At 37.3% G+C, this 13799-nt stretch overlaps 1 protein-coding gene across 1 annotated transcript in view; it reads left to right on the top strand.

Moving 5' to 3' along the window:
- The window catches only part of CDH7 (cadherin 7, type 2), a 70693-nt gene that overhangs the window by 43539 nt on the left and 13355 nt on the right, over positions 1–13799 (top strand). The window contains exons 6-8 of the mRNA XM_009334379.1: positions 7864–8117; positions 12061–12197; positions 13075–13196. Of these exons, the coding sequence (XP_009332654.1) occupies positions 7864–8117; positions 12061–12197; positions 13075–13196 (513 nt within the window). The remainder of the gene's footprint in view (positions 1–7863; positions 8118–12060; positions 12198–13074; positions 13197–13799) is intronic.

Raw genomic sequence — 13799 nt, 5'->3', positions numbered from 1 at the left:
TTTACTCTAAGAGTGATATTAATTGAAATATGGAGTGTATTCTTCCCTCATTTATCTCTCTTCTGCATTGCTAAATCCAGATATCTCTTTGGCTTGCATGGTTTATTCAGGATGGATTTTTCTCTAAACAGTTTGAGAACAGTGCTATTTTTCAAATAGTAGCAGTTCTGCTCGTATTTTTTATAGCCATGGCAGGACTGGGGATTACGTGTTCCTGAACATGTTAGTACTGTTGCTGCCTAGTGCCTAATGTCAGTATATACTAGGTACTAGACTAAACCTCAGTTCAAGGTAACATTTTGACAATAGGCTGGTACTCTTATAATAGCTCCCTTGACCATACGGAACCAGACGAGGGAGGAATACTTTCTCTGTGTTTTCATCCACTTGGTCTTGATCCCTCCAAAGAGTAAAGAGTAGGATTGTACTACCTTATGCAGCACAACTAAGGAGCATGCATGCTGTACCACGGTACAGTGTTTGCTGCTATATGGCTTTTCACATACTTGTGACACCTTATTTTCTTTCATACTGGTTAGGATGTTTGAAACAGGATTAATTGAATGAGATGTGAAGTTCATGTATTCCAGCAAATTGCTTAAGTTCATTCTAAAAAAAAAAAAAAAAATCTTTTTCAAAATATTCTTTGGGAAAAGGACTAACTTCTGTTCATGAATTTATGGCTTAAATAATAAATACTCTTAAGCTTTAAGTTCATTCTAAAAAAAAAAAAAAAATCTTTTTCAAAATATTCTTTGGGAAAAGGACTAACTTCTGTTCATGAATTTATGGCTTAAATAATAACAAGAGGTTAAGTCTGGGTGGAACTGATTTTTTGTGAGATCAGTGAGGCTAGAATTTCATCTTATGACAGGAGCTAGTAAAAACAGTATTGAACCATTTACTCGGCTATTGGCACTAAAAAATAAAGTCTACCTTCTTCTTCAATACATTAACTGAATTCATTAACTGAATTAATATGCAAAAAATTTATCCAACATGTATCTAGGAGGGTATATAGAAGTGCTTAAGTTGTTTTAGGATGACATGCTCTGTTTCCAACCTGCAATAGGATATGAAAAATACTAGAAGACAAATTTTATTTTCCTGGTATAAACAACAAATGAATGGGACCCATAAGCACAGTTCAGAGCGGTATTCTCAGCTTACAGGAAGGGTGGGAAAGTGGTGGGAAAACTAGTGGGGGTCTTTTCCTATAACCTGCTATGTTCATACAATTTGTTGCCTAGTAGTTTCAAGTCACTGTGTAAACCTTCCCATTTTTTTCTTTTCTCACTTTCTCTTTTATTAAATAATAATAATAATAATAAATAAATGAAAAGTTCTTGCTTGTCAAATGAAACAGAAGAAAGCTCTCCCTTGATTTTTATCCTGTACAGAGCAGTCTAAAGATACCACCTACTCAAACTTCGTGCTAGAGTTCTAATGTTGCAAATAATGGGAGAGTTTGGCTATTCTCCACCCTGCAGGCACACTCTCTGTAGTGAATTCCCAAATAAAGCTAAATTAGATGTGTAAGTCACTTTTAAGCAAGATTTAGGGAAACACCCATCTTAGGTGATCTTTTCAGAGAAAAAGAAATGTCTTGTACAGTTTTTGAAAAGGAATTGAGCATTTATATTTCTTAGAAGTATTTGAAAATTTTATCCTGGTTCACACTGTGACTCAGTTCTCCATCTGTAGAGTAGGATCAATTCCTTCTTGTGGTTTCATTTGTAATTTACATTCTGCTATCAGTGCTCTCTTAGTAAGGACTCAGATCATTTGCATAGCTACATTTCACAGTGGTAAGGGTGTTTGGAAGAAAAGTGTAGTTTTTCTGAATATACTGGAGTTTTAAAAAACGTGTTGGATTTGTCTCTGCAGTAGCAACCTTAGAATTGAAGAAACATTTATGGAAGTTAATGATGATTCAGTCATGTAATACAACAAATTCTGAAGTGTCCATGCAAACCTATGTGTGTACAATTTCAGACTGAATTCATGTTGACTGTTCACAGACTCCTGACTGTAATACACATGAATGGAATCTTGGCCTCACTTTCTAAGCAAAGTGCATACACAAGACCATAGTGTTTGTAGTTTCTAAAGCACTATTCCTAAAAAGAGTGCACTGAAAAAGGCATCATATAAGTACAGATCTCACTTTATTCACAAAGTTGCAGGCTATAGTTAGACTTCAGTAATAATAATAGCTTAGTAGCAAAACATCTTAAGATAAAAACCTGATAGATGATCTGTATCCACCTACACCTTTATCAAATACTTGGTGCTTAAAGTAGTAATGGTAATTTAATAATAAAAAAGGCTGCAAGGTATATTTTTATTGTATGTATCACGTGTGATTTTTTAGAAGGTTGTGAGATCTGATTCAAGCCATTTTGAAGTCTGTGGAGAGATTTTAGTGGACTTAAGTGCAAAAAAAAGCCTGAAGACTCTATAGAGAGAGGGTTGTCATGTCTTACTGTAGCAAGTGACAAGCATTAAGAAGATTTCCCACGGTACAGTTCTTGCTCACTTTGCCTTCATTTTGCCCCCCAATACACAGCCCTACCACCAGTATCACCAACCACTTTGAATGTTAGAGGGAAAAATGTGAAAAAAGTGTTGCAAAGTACTTTCTCATAGAAATTGACCAAGACGTTATTCTAAAACCTGAGTTCATTCTAAGACTAATACTGGCAATTATAAAAATGGGGGGGTTATGCGTAAGCTTTTGAGTGAAAAGCTATCTTTCTATTACTGTTAACATTTCACTTTTTTTTGCAGCTAGAAAATTTTCTTTCAATTCTGTATCAGAGTCTACAATGTAAGAACTTGAGACTTCCATGGTTCCTTTGAGAGATAATGTGCATTTGTTTGATGTACTGCAGTTTTCAATATAAAACCTGAACTGGGCTTAAAAATGGGATTTTCACCTCTGAAAAGTACATTATTACAAAGTTACCATATAATAAAAAATGAACATTACAAAAATGGGCTTCCTGTGAATGATAACTTCATATCCAGCCTCTGTAATATAGATGACTTGTTTTGTAATTTCCTTCAGACAGGATAAAATTCTTACCCCTTAAAAAAAAAAAAAAAGAAAAAAAAAGAAAAAGAAAGAAAGACAGACAGACCCCACAAACCCCCAAATGAGAGAAAGATGAATGGATCCTGTACAGGATCTAATCAGATAACACCAATGCACAGATATTAATGAAGCTGTCAAGCTCTATTCACTGTACTGAAGGACTGAAGTATATTTTGTCCATTTAACCTTCAACACTGATGTAGTGATTTGTAGTCTGTTGACTTGGTATTCCATTATTGGAATCTTGTGCTTTTGTTATAGCAGGAAATAATGAAGGCATGATCCGAAGGCCAGTTAAATAATGCCCTCTGTATAACAGACATCAGTGATAATTAGATAAGAAGAAAGAAAAAAAGGAAATCTTTTCAGTTCACTTTTTCAGTCTTTCATTAGTGTCTGTAGTATGTAATGTCTTCATTATATTATCCATGAATTGTTGAAACATTTCCACCAGGTCAAGAACCCCTGCATACTAATCATACCTTAGAGGTTTTGTTTATTTTCCCAGATTATATCCTGCCTCAAAACTTGGTACCTGTGTATTCACCATAGGGTCTGAATGGTGAATAGGGTCTGAGGATGTGTGTCTTATAGGAACAGACTGAGGATGACTGTAGCTTTTGTAGACATTGTCACACCCCACAGGAGACAGACTCTGCTACAAAGAACTAAAATAAAACAATGTTACTGCCCCTGTATAACACAGTACCATTTGGTATTGTAAAACCCCTTTGTCAATCTGTAGTGCCCCTCTTCTAAATACTAATTGTTCCCCACTGTATATGTACATGCATTCGATTTTTTATTTATTTATTTTTCATTAACAAGGACCCTTATAGCTTTTGGAAACTATCAGCAGCTTTGGGTACCAGAAGATACCCGAGGGAGTCCTAGGGCAGGATTCATGTTGCTGAAAGCAGATGTTTCTTCCAGTTTTTGAGACTCCCTTACTAGTGACTGGTGAAATATGGGCATTCGTAAGTAGACCAGCTCGTTTCTTCCCTAGAAGAATTTTGCTACACTCACAGTAAGCACCATATGGTGATTTTCTCAGATGTACATGGCTAGAAAAGGTGAAACCTGCTCTTAGTAAGCAAGCCTGTTTAGAATATGCATCTACACCGTTGTTAGTTCTGCGTCTTTCTCTATGAGGAAATACCTTTCTAATGAACAAGATTTTTGTGTGTTCCCTACTAGTCTAACACTCCTGTAATCCAGTCAAATAAAGAATGATCTCTTTCTACATTACAAGAATGAAATACGATGATTTAAAAGTGCATGTCAGCCCCTGTGATAAACATTCACATGGAAAACACATGTTTTTGTGAATTAAATTATTAAAGTTCTAATTTAGTCTTTTTTAATCAATATAGAAACACGGGAATGTCTTAAAAATTAATTTAAATAATATTTCTTCATTATTTAGTCTATTCAAATTAAAATTTATATAATTTGTCCAATTACATATATTGTGTTCTATGCACTTTCTCTATTAAATCAGAATTTTCATAATCTTTTTTTCTTAGGATGACTGTGGTGTTGACATTAGTATATCATAAGAAGCTATCTTGTCTTCAGTCTTATGATATATTTCCATGTATTTGATTAAGTATTGCTGTAATCTCAGTCATCCAATTTCAACAGATGTCACTGATGAATGAGAATGAATTAGCCTTCCCTTCTCTGCTACATATTTTTGTACATTCTGACTGAAAATATACTGTTTGCTAAAGGCTTGCTTTTTTTTTTTTTTAGTTCAACAAATCTCAGCCTTTTGTCTTTGACATTCTTCAGGTTATCATTTCTTTAGTTAATATGATGTTTTTATTGGAAAATGAGAAGTCTTAAGATATTTGTGTACTTGGTTGTCTTCTCCTTAACCTTGCTGCTAATCTGGTCATATCAATTGCTTAATTGTTATCACTACACTATAGTTTCTGAGACATTTTTCATCATCCTAATACCACATTACATTTGCATTATGGCTGTGAGGTTTGTTTCATAGCACATATATTGTACTTTAAATATAAAACCAAAATTAAAATTAAAAACAATTAAACATGCTTTAGTAATTAACACTGACCAGTTGTATCCAGCATAGTGACCAGTATCCAGACAACCTTTCTTTTATGGCATATCTGTGTTTGGAGAGCTACGGTTACTACATCTCTGATTCAGTGCAAGAAGTAAGCTCTTGCATAACATGAGTGTATTGGGTTTGCATGGCAAGGTTTTGGTAGCGGTTGGGCTACAGGGGTGGCTTCTGTGAGAAGGTGCTAGAAGCTTCCTCTATGCCTGATAGAGCCAATGCCAGCTGGTCCAAGCCTGACCTGCCGCTGGCCAAGGCCGAGCCCGTCAGCAATGGTGGAGTGCCTCTCTGATAACATATTTAAGAACGGGGGAAAAAAACCTGTGCAACTGCAGCTGGAGAGAGAAGTGAGAATATGTGAGAGAAAGAGCCCTGCAGACGCCAAGGTCAGTGAAGAAGGAGGGGGAGGAGGTGCTCCAGGCACCGGAGCAGAGATTCCCTTGCAGCCCGTGGTGAAGACCATGGTGAGGCAGGCTGTCCCCCTGCAGCCTACGGAGGTTAACAGTGGAGCAGATATCCACCTGCAGCCCATGGAGGACCCCACGCTGGAGCAGGTGGATGATCGAAGAAGGCTGTGACACCATGGGTCACACTGGAGCAGGCTCCTGGCAGGACCTTTGGACCCATGGAGAGAGGACCCCACGCTGGAGCTGGTTTACTGGCAGGACTTGTAATCCCAGGGGGGACCCACGCTGGAGCAGTTTGCTCCTGAAGGACTGCACCCCAAGGAACAGACCCACACTGGAGCAGTTTGTGAAGAACTGTAGCCCATGGGAAGGACTCACGTTGGAGAAGTTCATGGAGGACTATCTCCTGTGGGAGGGTCCCCACGCTGGAGCAGGGGAAGACTGTGAGGAGTCCTCCCTATGAGGAGGAAGGAGCGGCAGAAACAACGTGTGAAGAACTGACTGCAACCCCCATTCCCTGTCCCTCGGTGCTGCTGGGGGGGAGGAGGTAGAGAAAATTGGGAGTGAAGTTAAACCCAAGAATAAGTGAGGGGTGGGGGGAAGGTGTTTTTAAGATTTGTTTTTATTTCTCGTGATCCTACTCTGATTTGATTTGCAATAAATTAAACTAATCTTTTTCCCCAATTCGAATCTGTTTTGCCTGTGACGGTAATTGGTGAATGATCTGTCCCTGTCCTTATCTGGACCCACGAGCCTTTCGTTATATTTTTCTCTCCCCTGTCCAGCTGAGGAAGGGGAGTGATAGAGCGGCTTTGGTGGGCACCTGGCACCCAGCCAGGGTCAACCCACCACAATGAGGATCACATGTATTCCCGTTAGGAGAAGTCTTTTGCTGCCACATAGAGTTTATAAAAGTTCCGTGCCTTTCTGAGTGTGATGTGTTGCAATTCATTTTTCATTTTAAAATCTAGACTGTTTACAGCTGTATTGTAACGTCAGCATAATCGCTGACTTTAAGATGCTCATTTGGGATTTATCCTACTGTAACTCGATGGAGAACTTAGACCGTTGCATTTGCAGGACAACAGATGTGTGTTTCACCTCTGCTGCTCCTCTGAGTGAGTACAGGGATGTTTTGCAGATGCTGTCAGATTATTTTGCAAGCACATGTCAGATCCCTATGATGTATTCAGAATCAGAACTGCAGAAAACCTTTTTTAATCTGTTTTATACACTTGGAATTATAGTTTGAAAAGATAGTTGAGTAACCAGAGTGTAGTTTTAGAAATGCTTGGGTCTTTTGTTGCTATTCTTAATGATTAAACTTGGAATTGCAAAGGAATAGTTAGCCGGGCATTTGGTGCAAGCTGACAAACTAAGACTATAGATATAGGGTAAATGGTGCTAATATTAACATGATGCTTTCTTTCGATAATTGCCTGTGAGGTAAGAGGCTTTTTTGCCTCCAAAATAATTTTCTTTACAAGAGAAAGATCTCCAGATCACAGATATCCCATTAGTTTGTGTGTGTGTGTGTGTGGGGGGGGTAATTTTTAATTCTAATGCAGTATTTCCAAATATTCCAAAAGATACTATACTTTCATCAAAGAAAATTAAAGCAGAATGAAGATGGAAAAAAATAATGTGCATTTTGTTTAATAAGGAAAACAAACCAAAACAATCTCCAGGCTGCATCTCAGTACAAAATATTATAAACCATGCAGTTTAACCGATTGCTACATTTTCTACACAAATTTATACAGAGCTTGGAGTAATAATTGATTAGTCAATCCCAGTGCTGTGCAACCACCACCCCCCCTCCCCCATTTTCTGAATGAGGTGTTTTCACAAGAGAACATTATGTCAAGTTCTTATGTCTGGGTAGTATGGCACATTGTATTTGACATTACCTTAGATAAAATATGAATAAGACAAAAAGTATTCATTCACAAGGATGAAATAATGGGGGAGAATTTGGTCCTCACAGAAGTCACAGAAAGTTTTGCTATTAACTCAGAGAATTCTTGTTTCATTCACAGGGTAGAACTACCTTTACCATTAAAGTCATTGGAGAATATTCACTAGCAAGACACTGCAAATGGTGTTTTGAGAAAGCTAAAAAATGAGCCATCAACTATACTCTGCCAATCAACAGTGCTGGTTGGATACAAATGCAAAGTTCATTTTGTACTTCCTGACAGTTGTAAGTGAAACAGTTTTGCGGCAACATCACTGAGTAATAAAATTTCCAAATTACTTTACCTGTATAGGAGCTGGATTTTGAAGCTAAGACAAGCTATACCCTGAGGATAGAAGCAGCCAACATGCATGTTGACCCTCGCTTCCTGAGTCTGGGACCCTTCAGTGACATGACAACAGTGAAAATAATTGTAGAAGATGTTGATGAGCCGCCTGTGTTTACTACACGTTTGTACTCCATGGTGGTGTCTGAAGCAGCAAAGGTCGGCACTATCATTGGAACTGTAGCGGCCCATGATCCAGATGCATCAAATAGTCCTGTCAGGTAATTATAAGAGGTCTTAATTGTTTATTTATTTAGACTTTGTATTGAAGTTTTTCATTTTGTTGTTGGTTACACTGAAAGCAATTACTTAGCTTTTTTCCCTTGCAGGGGGAGATTGAGATGTTCTAAGAGTTTGCATATTTTGACTTTTATACTCCTGAACTACAGACTGTTTGAAAAAATAGTATATTTAAATCTCTGTAAAACAAAGAAGAGAAGATAAGATATAATTTCAGGATTCCAAAGAAAAAAAACTCAACATATTACTCATATTTATTTTTCTCTAAGTTTAGGAAGAGTCTATTATTATCTGTAATAAGTTATGTTCTCTTAAATCAACCAGGACCAAAAAAAAAAAAAAAAAACCCCATATATGTGTGTGCCTGTGTGTGTGTGCATAATGATTCATATTCTGCATGCACTATGCACAAGAATGTAATAGCACATAGACTCCTGCATGGTAAACCAGAGCTGAGGTCCCACAGAAAAAAAAATTAGAAAAAACTCTTTACATGGGAGAAACGGATAGGACAAGACACGTCCTGTCCTAGTCAGGATGGTTAAAGGCAATAATCTTTTGTCTTTTGTAAATTCTGCTGCAGACAAATATCTTCCATTCGAATGGCAAGAGATATGAACACTAGAGATGCATGAAAACTGTCAAGGATCTCTTCCTTTGTCTTCAGAGTGTGAAGAACCTCCAAGTCTTCCACAATCTAATGTCCAGGATCATAAAGAAACCATAAGAAAACACAAAGTATCAATCTTATGTTTGCCTGTATGTAAGGTCAAAGCTCAAGGACAAAGACTCACTACCTAAGTTAAACCAGTGATGAGTTTCTTGTTACTTTTCTTACGCAGAGTAGTAAAATTAATTGTCAAAGGAACATGCAAAGGATCTAGAGGGTAATACTTCTGACTCAGGAATTTTGTGAACTTAAACATCTGCAGGAGGAGGAACACATACACACTTAAAAGTCAGTACTAAGTTTCATTTGTTATTATTGTTCATTTAGGGCATACATAGAAAAGAACTTCACAGGTATAGCACTTATTTGGATGTCACCTTTTTTTGGTGATGTTAAATTTTTACTTTCATACATAGAAGATGAACTTGGGACTCTAGTGTAGCTCTGTAACTTCTAAAACAGCAATCATAAGTTGTAAAAATAAAGCATATGTTTCACTCCTAGAGATGACGTAAGTGTTCTCTCTCTCTTTTTCATTATATATTTGCAACATATTCAAAATAGCTGATTCCTATCATGTATAAACAAGTCCTAGATGGATGGTTGGCATGGATTAACTTGTGAAATTTATCTTTGCTGAGCTCTTTCTTTGCTGTGGCAGTGTTTTCTGGCACTGATGTTAGCATCTGGTGTATAATATCTGGTTTAGCAGAGTCATGTAGAGTAAGATTAAATCCAGTTCCATAAATGCAGTCCATGCTCAGAATGCTTTTGACTCCTGTGTAAATATGGGGATGAGGTTATTTGCCTTGATCTGGTTAATTTTTACAATTCCAGCATAAACCAGCTTAATTAACATCTTGAAGATTTCTTCTGCTTCGTAGTTGTTTGGAATATCAGAGGGAGGAAAAAGAGAACTAGTGAGGGTTTATCTATATGCTTGTGAACCTGCTATGTACATTGTCGGGGGTACCAACAGATCATATAATTTAAAGCTGCATCTGCTATGATGTACATCAGAGCCAGATTCACCTAAAATTGGAATGTGTTAAGGAGGATTAATGCATAATACTTTTCATGATCTATTTAAGAAGTTTAAATTATTAATCTATAAATAAGTATTCCAAATTCCAAACATTGGATTATATTGAAATTGATTAAAAATTAAATTTGTTACAATTCAGAAAATGTTGAAATTACAAGATCAGGCACAATCTTGTAAGGCACTAATCCCCCCCCCCTTGACAATACTGGGGGGAAGTAATAAATATTTTGAAAATAAGAGGTTATCTCGTATGGACCAGAGAAATATTGATGTTTGAACTAGCTTAAATAAAGGATTTAAAACTTCTGCAGCTCAAAGATTTTCAAGTATTAATGGCTGCAAGGAATTAAAAGATTAAAAATATTTAAAGTAGGTTTTTTTTAGAATTTGAATGTGGCTACAAAGCTTGTAAATAAGTTAAGGGAAACTGCTTGCTTTCTGTGGATAAAAATTATTTTTATTCTTGTTTCATAAGAATCTGTTGTCCAATTTATATGACTTGTTTGCTTTCTCTCCCTCCCTTCTTTCCTTCTTTTCCTTCCTTTCCTTCTTTCCCTTCCCTCCCTCCCTCCCTCCCTCCCTCCTTTTTATTGCTTCCTTGCTTTCTTTTTCTGTCTTTCTACCTCTCTCCTTCTCCTTCTCCTTCTCCTTCTCCTTCTCCTTCTCCTTCTCCTTCTCCTTCTCCTTCTCCTTCTCCTTCTCTCTTTTCTTTCTTTCTTACTTTTTTTTAAGAAAGGTCCTTGGCTTTTACAATTGCATAGTGATAGTGTTAATAATTGGGAAATCTAAGGGCTGGCAGGAGATTGAATCCCAGCTATGGGGCCTGCCAAGATTGACTACGTAGCAGAGGTGACAGGCATATTCTCATGGGGATGCTTGCCAGCCACAAAAGGGCTGAAGAGCACTGTTGACCAAATAAACAACAGTGCTGGCATGAAATAAAGTAAAAAATGAACTACAGTTAACATAATATGGGGAAAAAGAAAAGTGAGAGGGGGAGAGCCTTAATCCATGAAAACTGCTATTACTGTTGTTGTTACAACTCGGTTCTCTCTCTCACTGTGACATAAAATGGTAAAAAAAAATTAGAATTAATTATGTAACAAGTCTCTGCTCTAAGATTTTGCAGCCAAGAGGGACAGATAAAAACAGAGTAATACAACAAAGTAGAAGCTGGTATATTACAGCACAGAACAAACAGTGTCATAAGATCATTATATCTGGGAAGTCCTGTTTTTAACTATCTTCTGTAGCTCTTTCCTTCCACGTTATTCAAAGGGTTTGGTTAATGTTGTATCAATAATCTAATATATCATCAGTGTGACAGTAATTGTAATGATCACACTTGGTCTGACTCAGACATTTTAATTCATCCTGAGTGTAGCGAAGTGCTCTGGAGTACATACTTGATCTAAATGAGAGTGCAAGAATCTGACCCAATCTTGAATCGAATGTCAAGAATATTCCAGTTGTAAATCTAAATATGCCTAATCAACTGTCCCTTTCTCTCAAAGGGGTTATAAGCAAAACACCCGCAGGCTTTTTGACCTTTTCCCTTATGCTATTTTCTGTTTGCTAAGGAGCTAATTTCCGCTTCCTAAAACAAATTTGGAGAGAAAAGGTACGTTAAGCCAAAGAGTTAAGGGCATGAGCCTGTGTTTGTCTAATGACAGTAAAGCACCGGGAGCTGACAGTGATGACATGCAATCCTTTGACCTAGTCTGCATCATCTCTCTTTTTTTTTCCTGCCCCTGCAGCTCTGGGTGACTCAGGGGCTCTTCTGCTGGTGATAGAAAGCTCTGTGCTCAGACTGCCAACACCCGTGGGAGCAGTGCCTGGCTGGTGCAGCCATGTAACAATTCCAACTCGCCTTCTCCGTAGCTGGGGTTCAGGACGATGCTATTCCATGAATAAATGAAAGTTTGCCTTACAGCAGAGAGGAAGAAAGAAAGGAGAGGGGAATACCTATAACCTCACTTAAGAGGGCACTGGGGGAACGGAGCCCATCACCATCAGCACAGGTCACTGTGTAACTCTCTTGCCTTTGCAGATGACTTTGCTTCTCTCAACACCCCAGAGAAACTGGACAAAGCAAAGCTCAAAATGGGGAAACAGTGGAAACTCTTTGTCTGTAATAAGAAATCAGTGAAACATTTTTAGAAGCTGTAATTGAAGATAAATCAAATTTTTTCTTTCATCTTTCACCTAGGTACTCGATAGATCGAAACACAGACCTGGAGAGATATTTCAATATTGATGCCAATAGTGGAGTCATTACAACTGCCAAATCTTTGGACAGGGAAACTAATGCTGTTCATAATATCACCGTTTTGGCTATGGAGAGTCGTAAGTAATAATTTAAAGATTTTATGGGCTGTTTATGTGTAAAACTTCAGGCTTGTTTGTGATCAGCTGCATTGAGAGAAATTATGACAGTTTCAAACCATGGCAGATAAAAATAACTTCTTACTCAATGTAAAAGAAACCTATGTGATAAAAATTAAGAAATACAACAGATTAAGTATTTGCTCTTTCTTGCAAAGTATCTACTTTGCTCTAGTATATACTAGTCCAAAAGTATCTATTGTTTAAAATTAAATGATGACATTGGACCCTGTACAGATGCATATTTTAGCTAGAATTGTGCATTAGTTTAAGAATGTGATTCATGTTTAATGTGTTCAACATATTAATGGCTGTTTAAATACTTAGTTGTGTGTGCACTTTAAATACTTTGGGTTTTGCTTGGGCATACAGATTCCTCTTTTTTTTCTGTTATAGATAGCTGATGGAATTCTGTTTTTAACTTCTTAATAGTGTGATCAATCTGAATTGCAACAAAAATTTCTTTAACCCATAATAACCATGCTATTCCCAATATGAATAGTGCTGTTCTGGCTGGCTATACTCCTTGGCGATGGTTTTACATCATCTTGCTCTTATGCTTCCATATGATGCAATTCAATGCTGTGATTAGTGAGTTAGATTTTCAGTTTATCCCTGAGAGTAAAATCTTAGTTTAATTAAAGTGGTTGGAAAACATAAACATTGTTTCCACTACGTCCAGAAGATCAAGCCAAGAGTTCCTTTGCCTTTCTAGGAGGGATTGCAACTGATTTGACAAGTACATGCAAAAGAAGAATGCAAATTAAAAATGTACTGACTCAAAGAATAACTTGCAAGGAGCTCTTCTTGATTGTTTTGTTGGCTTCTTTTCCTATAGAGAATCCAGCACAGACTGGGAGAGGCTATGTAGCCATCACTATCCTTGACATCAATGACAATGCCCCTGAGTTTGCCATGGAGTATGAAACAACTGTCTGTGAAAATGCTCAACCTGGTCAGGTATGGCTTGATAGTTTTTTTATGTTTATTTTTATCGGATAGGCAGACATTCCTAATGAAAGCCTGCCAGCTTTAAGATAAAATATAATCAACTTATGGCAGTAAAAATGATGCTTTGATGTGCATCACAAGCAAATATTCATCAAACCCTAACATCTTCACCATACCTCTGAAGAAAAAGACTCAGGTGTAAAAATTACATGTTGAAGGTACTGTTAAAATCTATGGCTTTCTTACTGATGTAACAGACGCGTTTTGCTAAACTCACCAAATTTTGAATAATACTAAGAATGCACAATTCCTCCTAATTTTACTGGGAAGTGGGAAGTCTTAACATGGAGGTTATTCTGAGACTGAAGGTTTACCATTCCTAAAATAAGTACATACTTTTATTTCCCTTAGGAAGTATGGGCCATAAGGTCACAAATTCATAGAATCATAGAATAGTTTGGGTTGGAAGGGACGTCTAAAGTTCATCTAGTCCCTGCTGTGGGCAGGGACATCTTCAACTAGATCAGGTTGCTCAGAGCCCCATCCAACCTGACCTTGAATGTTTCCAGGAATGGGGCATCCACCACCTCTCTGGGCAACCTGTGTGAGTGC

This window comes from Pygoscelis adeliae, unplaced genomic scaffold, assembly GCF_000699105.1.
Source record: "Pygoscelis adeliae isolate BGI_AS28 unplaced genomic scaffold, ASM69910v1 Scaffold221, whole genome shotgun sequence".
NCBI classification, from domain to species: domain Eukaryota; kingdom Metazoa; phylum Chordata; class Aves; order Sphenisciformes; family Spheniscidae; genus Pygoscelis; species Pygoscelis adeliae.
This window is presented reverse-complemented; position numbering and strand designations above follow the sequence as displayed.